Genomic DNA, 12,173 nt, shown 5'->3' with positions numbered 1-12,173 from the left:
ATTCAAAATTATTTTCTGGAAAAATGCAAAATTTTATCTTCAAAACATTTCTTTTCATTTTAATGGATTTAGACGCTTATTTGCTAAAAACTGTCTATTTTGTCTTAGTTGTTGTTTTTTAATGATTATTAATTATTTATAACTACTTTTATGCTACAAATGGAAAAATCTACTTATTATATTTAACTTTTCATTTAGTCGCCATATTTAGTTATTTTCAAGATGGAAGTAGGCATCTCATTAATACTTACTCATCAATACTTATTTTACCTTTGTAGTACAATCTAAAAGAAAATGCAAAACAAATCAATTTTTGCTAAACATATGTTGTACTCTCTCCTTTCATAACTCTACTTCATTCCCATTAATTTCACCCTGCTCTCTTTCTTTATGATTGTTGTAAACTTTTGCATGTTTAATTTTTCTGTTTAATGAAACTTTGACATGTTATTTTTTTACCAAAATAGTTAGTAGAAGATGTAAATAATCATATGAGAAATGAATAATTTTTTTTTTTTGATGGAGAAAGCGAATTAAGTGGAATGGTCTAAATTGGCTATTTCATTGAGAATGATTTTACAAATTATTCTAAACTTCATTTTAAATTTATTGTTATTAAAATGAACTAAAATTTATTTTTACCATCTTTGTTTGATATTAATACCGTATTACCCCACAATATCCGGTATGCCGTAAAATTTGATGGTCGCCTGATTTTCAATAGCACTTGACTAGTCCTTTCCCCCATGCCGGAAAAATCGAGGTTAGCAAAAAAAATTAATAATACTATAAAAGTATATGTTCAACTTAAAAATGAATATTAGTTCTATACGTATCATATTAGTGTTAACAAAAAGTTTAATTTTGTAAAAATATTTACTGACAATGTCATTTGTCATTTTAACAAGCAAAATATTATTTAACAATGAATTATTTTATAAAAATTAAAATTATGTAAGTAAACGTTTAAGCAGTAAGTAACCACCCTTAAACCAGTGCTGAAGAATTTACCATAGCCCATCAATGAATAAAAATTAAACTTGTCGCTCTAAAAGGAACCCTGGAACATATTATGTGCAAAACATTTTTTTTTTCAAAAGAAGGTTATTTTTGTGATTTATTTATTTTTTTCCTTGCAGCAGTTTTTTTCTGATTGGAACTGAATGGGGAAATTTGCTTTCGTTTTGTTGCAAAATAAACCTCAAATTATCTGGCATGCCAAAAAATTTGAATTTCCCGGCATGCTGGTCAACCTCACTCTTTTCTGGCATGCCGGATGATGCGGTGTAATACGGCAAGTAGTTTAAAAAGTTTTTTATACTTGCCTTCTGAAATAACTTTCTAATTGATACTACGATAGAGGTCACAAGTATTTAGCTTATCTGCTAATTCTTCAACTTTTTAACATCAATCAAATAAAAGAAAAAAAAAACATTTCTTATGAAATATAAACATGAAAAGAAACCGAACCAAATAAGTATACATTCTTTCAAAAAGTCACAAAAGGAAGAAATGTTTTACTTCAAACCTTTAGTTTTTCAACTTCTATAACTTTCACTTAAATCAATGGCAAAATCTTGAAATCTTTCCAAACATTGAGCATAAATGTTTCAATTTATTCATTTCTGTCAAATACTGGAATACATCAGCGGCGTAGGCAGTTTGAGACTCTTTGGGGATGAAATGTAGCATTCTCATAATTAATTCTACTTCTCTTTGTATACAATTTGTATTAAATCGGTTCATATAAGCTGTCTATGTGTACTTGTATCTGTAACATAAAAATCAAAGTCTGATTCTTTTAATCAAACTTTGATTATTTTCACTTAAATTAGCTGGAGTTAATGAGTTCAGTGTTCTCTCTTAACCTGAACACTGTTTGGGGGACTTTGTTCGGAAGTTTGGAGATCGTTCTGTAGAATGATATTCACACTCCTGAATGGATCATTTATTGTTGGCACTTAACTTATCTATCAGATGATTTCTAGAAAAGTATCATTTAAATAATTATTTACTTTGATCATTAAATGATTTGCTGTGAAAAAATAACTAGCTTTTATAACTGAAATATTTTTTTATAGCTTCTTGTCTGAAAGAGAAGCTGCTGATAGAAACTATGCAATTGGATTTTACATGAAAGAAAATAAATGCTATCCTGAGAAAGCTAATTTGAAGGATATAATGGATTTTTATTTTCAGGTTAGTTTTCCTTTGTGTTGTGTATGCATCTGCATGTACTGTTTGTATTACAGCATAGAATCAAACAAAAAATGCATTCTTGAAAAAGAAACGCTGTCAGGGCTGCAGATTCGGACTGTTTTGGGAGTAAAGGAGCCAGAGTTGAGTGTAGAAGGTTTAAAATCCCAGCAGTTGCTCATTTTCCCTCCAAGTCCGCAACTCTGCCACTGCTTGTGGATTCTGGAGTCAAGAGTCTAACTGATTTTGGAGTAAAAGAGTTGGAGTTGAAGGGTCTAAAATTCCTAGAGTAGGTCATTTTTCTTCCGACTCTGCAGCCCTGGTACGGAGGCTTGTCTGCTCAAGAGGAAATTCAAACAACAAACATATTGCTGACCTGCAACAATAGTGGCATATTAAAGTGAGAAACCAATGTAAATAAGGCACAAATTTTGAAAAAATTTAGTATATAGCTATTTTAAGGCTACAATGGAGCCTCTTCAACAGTGCAAAAAGCTCACCAACACAAACGGAAGTTGTGAGTGAACTGATAACAACCACATTGGTATTTATACTAAAGAGGGCCAACCAATAGGAATTCAAGACACAAGAGAACATACAACCAATCAGCAAACGACATGTCGACCCCGGGCTCAAAGCAAGGGGAGCCAGGGGGATTGGATTGACAACCAATCAGAAGCCAGGAGACAAGAAAGAGTGAGAGATAACAAAGAAACCAAAAAAGCAACTATAGAAATTGCTTCCAAATATCAGGAAAAAATGGAGTCCTGGAAAAATCATTGACAAGAGGATGAGAATTTTTCCAAATGTAGTAAGCTTCCCAGAAATCGACGTCATAAACCAAAGAACATTTACAAATAATCTTTGCAGATGAAAAATCAAAACAGTGACCATAAGTCCATTAATGCTGAGAGATGGAAGAACAAGCAAGTTCTTTATGTTTAACATAATTTTCATGCTCTTTCAGACAGTGCTTGAGAGCACGTTTAGTCTGTCCAACATAACCAAGTCCACACTTGCAGGAGATGCTATAAGTACCCCCAGTTGCCACGGCAATCAATGGGGTGCTTCAAGTTTGTAAACAAGTTTGTCATGGTGCGTCACGTTCAATTTTGAAGATTTAATCAGAAACACAAAAGGATAACAATCTAGGCCGTGGAAGTAGAAGCATCGCAGCTGCACATAACCTCAGATCAACGATTGCCTTGAATGCCCAAAGAACATTAAAATTCATAAGAGACTTAACCCATGTTGAATGTATGTGGACGATAGGAATGAAACAGCAATTACCGTGCAAACTTTATTTCAGCTTAAATTTCGTAGCAGACGAGAATGACAGGAATTTTGTATGGCGATCACCAGCTTAGCGATAAAAATGCAAACACTTAATTAAAAAAACACAAATCCGCGGGTGAAATACCTAAAAGTTCAAAAAGAAAAAAAAAACGTGGAGCTGGAGCTTGCAAAGTTTGTTAAAAATCGGAAAACGGGAAGTTCATTCGCATGGTTTATGAAACATTCAAATGAAATGGGCGCAGGATGGGAAGTTCGATTTGAAGAGACACACAAGATGGTGGGAAGTATTCAGGGATGGAATGAGATACATACGATGTTTGTTGCAGGCCATGCCACGCCGAAAAATGGCGCATCAGTTGGTAATCGCCTTGGTGGCGGTGTTGAAATCATCATACATTTAAAATTTGATTGGGATAAATGCAGCTCCTCATAACCACTCACAGCTAGGTTGAGTATCAAAATATGGTCAGTAATGAAGGGCTCGATTCTGGCACGTTCTGCATACCTCCCTCCGAAGTCATTTTACACACAGGCGATTCTCTTCCTATGCTATCATCCTCTGCCACGAAATTTAACGTTCTTGATTAAATAATTGTGTTGTGATAAAAATAAAAGAGGTTTCACCTTATTTTGAGGTCTTATACATATGGCGGAAAGCCACGGCCGTCCAAGGACGCCGGGCAATGATGCTTCAGCATCGCCATCATTGAAGAAAATGGAGAACCGCAAAAAGCACAACCGAGCAGACTGGGAGCTGCCAGCAGAGTGTAAAGGAGTGGAAAAAAATGAATCGGCGAATGAGCGATCAGATCCAGATACGCGGCGATGCGCGGGAACCAATGAGCGCGTTTGGGGCCCAAACAACGAAGGAAAAGGACGCTACCACCATTTTAATGACGGACAAAAAGATGAAAAAATCGGATCAACGACAGAAAAAATGGACACAAAGCAAGACAATTGGAAAAATGAATAAATCACATAGTTGATAGCATAAAGTGCGCGAAATTTAAAGGGGAACGCAGTGAAAACGTGGAATGCACAAGAAAATTATAAAACAACCAAATGGGGGGGGGGGGAACGATTAAAATGACAGAAAAATGGGAAAAAAAATAAATGGGTAAAAATTGTGATATACATTATCACAGTGTTGTAGGTTGTTGCCAGTTCTCTCGCGACTTTCAGTTGTGTTTGCAAGCTTTTTGCACTGATGAAGAGATTTCATTGTAGCCTTGAAATAGCTATATGCTTTATTTTCTTCAAAATTTGTGCTTTATTTACGTTGGTTTCTCACTTCATATTGTAGTACAAAAATTTATAGGATAATTTTTCATTTAATTGTGGCATAGCTCTTTTTTTTTTAAATGTGAACTACTATTGATTTTAAAATACGTATTAATACTCTTTCTTCTACATACTAGCTAAAGCTAGTATACATAACTGGTACACAGTATTATATAAACTGCCAATAGTAGGGCTGGGCGATATATCGTAATATATATCGATATATATTCATTACTGCGGTAACAGTATTCAGATTTCAGTCTGTCTGATATATCAAAGAACCAGACTTAATTATGAACTAATTGAAATAACGACTTAAAAATACGTATTCATTCATAATTCTTTGTGCTTAATGAGTGGATAATGCCTGCCAATTCCTCCAAATTTCCTAGAAGTTTTACAGAATTTTATGCCTTTTTTTTGGTTGACCTGATCACGAGCAAAATTTTCGAGTATTTTCGTGCTTTGCAGAACAAAAAAATTGTATCTCGCCAATTTTAATGTTACGAGCGTTTTGTGCAACTGGAAAGCAGCACTGCACCGTGTTTAAAGCCAACAGGGTTGCCGTAAGAGAATTCACTCATTCCATTCAGATACTCAGATAGAATTCAAAATAGATGCTCATTGGGTTAGATGAATAATTACGTACATCTTCGAACTTCGGACACTTTAGGTTAGTCATGGGAAGGATCGCTAGTTACAGGGTTTGGGAAGTAAAACCGTGTTTGCATGTCTTTCGATTTCGAGGATTGCCAGTTTGCTTTCAAGGAAGTGCCGATTGTGTTGCAGAAGCATAGGGTCGGGGGGGCATGTGCCCCCCCAACTTGCTGAACAGATTTTTTTATTACTAAAATTGGTTGCCTCTGTTGTCCCGAAATTAAAACGAAAATCATCTCAGGAGTTTCTACGCGGCTACTTATTACTTTCATTTTATGCTGACATTCCCCAGTAAGGTAGCAATAATGTATAAATTTCCTATAGCCCCAGCCTTGGAGCTCGGAGGAGTTGTTACAATTACAGAATCTTTCAAATCGGCATATAAGAATCAAGTAAAGTAAAAAAAACTTCACTCACTGTTCATTATCTCTGCGCCGCTTGCAGAGGCAGATCAAGAAAAAATCAACTGAAACGATAAGTTTTACAAAAAATTACACTAGAAATGGCACGATATATGACATGATGAAAAAATGCGCCCATTTTAGTCGTGAGGGGTTTTGATTTAATTATGTATTTGTTAAAAACGGACTATTTTGCAATCCCCATGTCTTCACTGGTTATCGAAAAAGAGGCTTATTCCAAGGCAGTGTAAGATTTTTGAAGTCGAAAAAATGTTAAAATAACCATTTTTTAACAACCATTTTCTTATGCATATGTGTTTGAAATTATAACAGTAAATAAAGGATTAGTTTTTATTTTAACTATGCAAACGGCATTATTTGAGGAGGGAGAGGAGGAGGGTACAACTGCTCTTGGAATTTCCTTTGCACTTTATTTGACGCTCAAGGTACCGCTGATTTCGTGCATTGCGTGTGATAAATTAATTCACAATGAAACTATATATATGTGTCAGATTTCTTTTTATTCAAAAAAGTTGAGTTAAGCTGACATAATTGGTCTTAGGAATTTCACAAAATTGTTTTGAGGTTTTAACCTGGGCCTGATTAACACACGGAACAGGAACGTTGCAGGAACGAGAACCTGGACAACAGAATTTTAGGGAAGCCATACTTTAAGTTTTTTAATTTCAACCCATTTTTGGAAATTACTACTTTGAAAATGTGATAATTTTCTTATGAGAGGGAGACACCAAATTTGCAAGGACCTGGGCATCCTTTGACTTGATCCGGTATTGATTGCAACTGTTTTTTTTTTTTTCAAATTATCTATATAGGATAAATATCCCCATCCAAACAGTATTTCATTGGGGGTTAAATATCGTAAAATGTAAATTTAAAATGCATTCTAAATACTAATCTAAAATTTTTGTGAACATAATGCGACTCATTAATAAAAATTTTATTCTTCCAAAGATGAATGCTAAAGTTTATTTTCGTAAAGAACTTCAGTATCTTAAGCTCCTTTTACGACATGTGCGGTCGCTAGTCGATGTGAAAAGTTCTGATAAATGACTGCAATAAAAATGTTCATTTACAGATGCCTGGTAACACAAGGCTCCCAACAGTTTGACAAACTTCCAAAGCCGCCGCCTACCATTTACCGCCTGTTTTTAGTTATTGTAATCGGCACCTGTATCACAATGACAGTGTATCAGGTAAAGTGCCGTTATGGGAACCTGGGAACCATCAACAGGGAGTTAGTGACTACATCACAGAATAAGAGATCATCAAGTGACAGAACAGCAGGGAATCATCCCTGTGGGACTACTTAGAGTATCATGATTGACCTCCCAGAAAGAGTTCTCAGAAATGAGTCTTTTTAAAGGATAATAGACGTTTCTCGCGGAAAGAAAAAGCCGGCCGAGTTGAACATTTTGTGCAGAAAGGCTCATTCTCTTCCGATTCTTGAAAAGGAAAATATCTCTTCTCTCCAAAGATTTAGCTATCATGCAGTCTCGAATAAATTCTGAAATGAATACTTCGTCTTGCTCTTGAGTTTTAAAACTTAAATCTCTTCATCTGCAAGATGTTGAAACAGAAAACTGTTTTATCTTTTTTCAAAAAAGTTTCTGTGACAGAGAGTTCATCTTCTATTAAAACAAACAATGATGGTGAATTCGTAGCTAGGATTGAAGAAAACTCTAAGCCTTCAACGAACCAATTACTAAGTAATGAAGATAACACTGAGGAATTTGCAGATGTTGCGAAAGCAACAGAATTTAATAATATGTTATGCGATGATGAATCTTGTGATGAAGAATTGATTACCATAGATGAAGAAAAATCAAAGCCTACTGATGATTTTGAAAGCCAACAACGAGATACCGAAATAAACAATGGTGATCCTGCTAATGGCATAAGATATTCAAATATTAACACTGGTCCTTTTCAGCCGAAAGATTTTAATAAAATTCAGAAATGTCAAGGAAAGTCTAGAAGTTTTAAAGACTCTTGGTACTCTGAGTTTCCTTGGCTTGAGTATAGCATTATGAAAGATGCAGCTTTCTGCTACTACTGCAGGTTATTTTGTTGTGAAAAATCAGGTCGGGGGGAAGATAATTTCACAAGAAAAGGGGTTTCGAACTGGAAGAAAGCTTTGGAAAAATTCCAAAAGCATGAAAAATCAGAGATGCATTTGAAATCATTGCAGTTTTGGAATGAGAAGAAAATTAGTGGTAACACCATATGTGACAATTTGTCTTATGCTCATACAAAGCAAGTGCAACAAAATAGAACGTATTTCAGGTTTGTTATCGAAACTATTTTGTTTTTGGGTAAGCAATGCTTAGCTTTGAGGGGTCATGATGAAACAATGTCTTCTCTGAACAAAGGGAACTTCCTTGAGTTGCTACAGCTTCGTGCTAAAGATAAAGGAGTGGACATTATCCGAATGATGAGCTCAAAAATTCATTCATATAAGAGTGGCCAGATTCAGAACGAAATAATAAATATCATAAAAAACAAGATTGTAGTCGATATTGTTAATGAAGTAAATTCTGCGTCTGCTTTTTCAATAATTTGCGACGAAACAACCAACCGTAGCACAAAAGAGCAAGTCAGTATTTGCGTGAGGTATCCACAGAAAAGAGCAGATTCCTTTTTAGTTAAAGAAAGGTTTTTGGGATTTGTTGACGTTGAAGAGACGACGGGAGAAAATTTGCATCGTACTATAAAAAATTATTTGCAGAAAACAGGGATAGATTTGAGCAAACTGCGTGGACAGGCATGCAATGGCGCTTCAAATATGAGTGGAAAATTTAATGGAGTTGCTGCAAAATTCAAAGATGAAGAACCAAGAGCACTATACACTCACTGTCACGCTCATCTTCTTGATTTGGCAGTAATGCAATTCTGTGAAGAAATAAAGGAGCTGAGAAATGCTCTTAGCATTGTCAATTCATTATATAACTTAATAAATGCATCTGCAAAAGTTCGCAATATTTGAAAATATTTGCAAGAAAAGTGAAGGTTCAGTTTTTAGAAGACTTTGTAGTTTGTCCAAAACACGTTGGACAGTTCGTCATCGTGCTCTATCAGTGGTGATAGAAAATTTGCAAGAGATAATTCAGACACTACTTAAAATTTCCGATGATTCGTCAGATGTAAAAATAGCTAGTCAAGCAGATGGCTTGCTGACATTAGTAACGAACTTTAAATTTATATTCTGTTTAAAATTTTTGTTCGGTGTTTTAAGTGTGACTGATATTCTATCAAAAGAAATACAAAGCATAACATTGGACATTTCATCTTTTTTTTCAAAAGTCGAAGCACTGCTACACTGTTTATCATCTGAGAGAAATGATGAGTATTTTAAGCGTATTTGGGAGGAAACTGAGGACGTATGCAACAAACTCTTTTCTGATGGTTTCGAAATTAGACAACCACACCTCCACCGGAAAAGAAAAGTGCCAAAAAGACTTGATGATGGAAATTTCCAATCGGCATTTTTTCCTACTTCTGCAGAAGAGGCATACAAAGTTAATATTTACTACCAAGGATTAGACACTATCCTCTTCAATTTAAGACAGAGATTTTCTGAAAATGATTATAGTAAAATTTCAGACATACTTCTCAATTTAAAAGATCCCTTAAATGAGTCCTCTGCAGATAGCATTAAAGAATTTTACAAAATGAAATTTGACGTCACCACACAGCTCCGATTTTATCACAACTATGCAAAAATTAAACTTCAACAATCTGTCTCCCACTCTATCAGAATTTGGAAATTCATTCCTGAAACACAACTTATCAACTAGTATCCCTTCTATTTTGGAGCTGTTTGAAGTAGCACTGTCATGGCCTATCACTACAGCAAACGCAGAACGATCGTTTTCCACTCTTCGCCGTCTAAAAACATATTTGAGGACTACTATGGGGCAGGACAGATTAAGCGGATTAGCGTTAATGCCTGTTGAACAGGAGGTTACAGCACAATTGATGGAGCCCAACGAGCTTGACGATCTGGTAGAAAAATTTGCATCCTCAACCGATAGAAGGCTCAATTTCTACTGACATTACAAGGTATTGTAAAACATTTATTTTTGTATGAAAAAAACTAATGAGAAAAAAAAACATAGTGTTTGTAACAAATATTGCTATAAAAGGCGTAGCACAAACGTAACTTGGAAAACAGAGTTAAATTCGCATAGGAGCTCACAGGGGCCGAGCCGCCGAGCTCCAGTATTGCCTTCCTATTTTTGTTAGATTTTATCATTTTAGGCAAACTTTAAGCTATTTATGTATAAAAGTTAAAACTAAGTTGAGGGAAATGTAGGGTTCTTTCGCTTCTTTTAGTAGAATTTCAGCTATGATTACAAAGAACTGCAATGCAATTGTATTCTTTGATAAGCTATTCTTAAAACCCTGACGTACGTGTATGCACCACTTTTTTACAATAAGAGCTGTAACTAAGATGGGTTTGCTTATTAACTGTTACTACGCATTAGCACAGGAAAAGAATTCAGCCCTATTCGATGCAGGTATAAAATGCTTCAAAAAATATATTGCAAAATAAATCAAAATTAGATCATTCGTAAAAATGCAAAAAAAAAAAAGATGCTGAGCTTAAAGTTACAAATACCTGTTACAGATAGACTATATCCGCCAGAATCCGTGAAATACAGTACAAATTTATTCTCATGAATTTAAGATTTTTTACTTATTTAAAAAAAAAAATTCCGTCTCAATTAAGAAATAGTCCTTTCTTGAGAATCTGCGACGTTTGTCGACTGCGTGCATTCATTCTTTATATGTCTTTTCTAATAGCAGAACAAGATATTTCTCAATCGGGGGTGTACAAGCTAAAAATAGCCAATTCTATTACTTAGAAATATAAATAGAAGCAGTCATAATTTGACATTAATTACACACACAATCATATATGGAATTGATTTAATGAGTATTTTGAACAGAAGTGAATAACTTTGGTTTTCATTCTTGTTTACTTTTGAGTTTCAAGGAAATGGCCCGGAACCAGATTCAACCTTTAAATAAGAAAGACATCTAATGATGCAGCGACAATAAAATTACTTACTTTCATAACCGTACTTTATAAGTAATATTTTTCAAAAGAATGCTAACACGCTATATTTCCTTTCTAGGGAGATTAAAACAAGCTATCAGTAATCAATAAATTCCTGAAATGGCCACGGCCCACCCGGGGCTGTTGTACCACTTAAGAAGAAGCACAGTAATAATAAACATAAATTGTGAAATCATAATGTTGTTCTAACCTTTTTATAAGATTGTTTATTTAAATTGCTAAATTAAAAATGTTGTGTAGTTAATCAAGAAACACGTATTATTTTGATAAATAAATATTATTTTTAAAATCATTCTCACTGCAAGAGCGAAAAACAATATTCCTTTGTTTTAATTAGTGCAAGAAAACTTTTTGAAACTCGTGATTTTTAGCATAAAACCCAACAGGTTTGAACAGAATCTTTGTTTCTTCTAAAATTGAGTCATCTCAACATACTATTTCTTCTTTCGAGGAATTGTTAATGTGTGTGTGTGTAGTGTACTGCTATAATCTAAGTTGGTGGGGGGGGGGGGATCTGCCCTGACGTTAGAGGCCTGTGCCCCCCCAAAATCTTTCGTCACGCTACGCCTCTGGGTGGAGGGTGGTACCATCCCTTGAAAGTTTACACGGCACTTCCCCCCTCCCCCCCCCTTATAATTCGATTCCCCGATAATGAGGTCTGTTTCATAAAGATTTGAAATTTTCAAGCACCCTTTGTGAAAATTTCAACAATTTGGTCTGTGCTGCGACCCCCCTCACTACATGAGCAGGGGAGGGTCGATGTAGCGAATATTATTAGAAACAATTACTATAATATTACTTATCAAGATGTCCGTTGGCTTTTATCATTTGCATATCTTGATATGCATAGATAAGGGAGACTATTGTACCTTAGACCACTTCTAAAACTTTTTGGTTTTCAAAAAAAGAATGATTTTTATATTAAAACTTAACTTCAAGCCCTTTTGCATAAGTAAAAAAAATATTTTGGATTATAAAAAAATATTTTTCTATTTTTGTATATTTTTCACAAATTTTATGTAATTTGTACCATGGTACATGATGCTCGTGTACTTTGAGACAGACCTCTTGTACTTGCTTAACTGCATAACTTACGTTGTATTCAAGTTTATTGGACCCACCTTCATTCAACTTTCTTAAATGTCTAGTAATGGTTGATCTGCTCACTTTGAATACTTTTTCGACCTCTCTAAAAGTCTTTTTTTTTTGTCAGGATCATTGCTTCTTACTGCTTCAGTAGC

At 34.7% G+C, this 12,173-nt stretch overlaps 1 protein-coding gene across 1 annotated transcript in view; it reads left to right on the top strand.

Annotated features, from left to right (window-relative positions):
- LOC129228381 (glutaminase kidney isoform, mitochondrial-like) overlaps nt 1–7,162 on the top strand; it is a 73,874-nt gene extending 66,712 nt beyond the window's left edge. The window contains exons 11-13 of the mRNA XM_054863057.1: nt 2,082–2,199; nt 2,514–2,596; nt 6,928–7,162. Of these exons, the coding sequence (XP_054719032.1) occupies nt 2,082–2,199; nt 2,514–2,596; nt 6,928–7,162 (436 nt within the window). The remainder of the gene's footprint in view (nt 1–2,081; nt 2,200–2,513; nt 2,597–6,927) is intronic.
- Nucleotides 7,163–12,173: the final 5,011 nt, after the last annotated feature.

The sequence above is a fragment of the Uloborus diversus genome, chromosome 8, assembly GCF_026930045.1.
Source record: "Uloborus diversus isolate 005 chromosome 8, Udiv.v.3.1, whole genome shotgun sequence".
Lineage (NCBI taxonomy): Eukaryota > Metazoa > Arthropoda > Arachnida > Araneae > Uloboridae > Uloborus > Uloborus diversus.
This window is presented reverse-complemented; position numbering and strand designations above follow the sequence as displayed.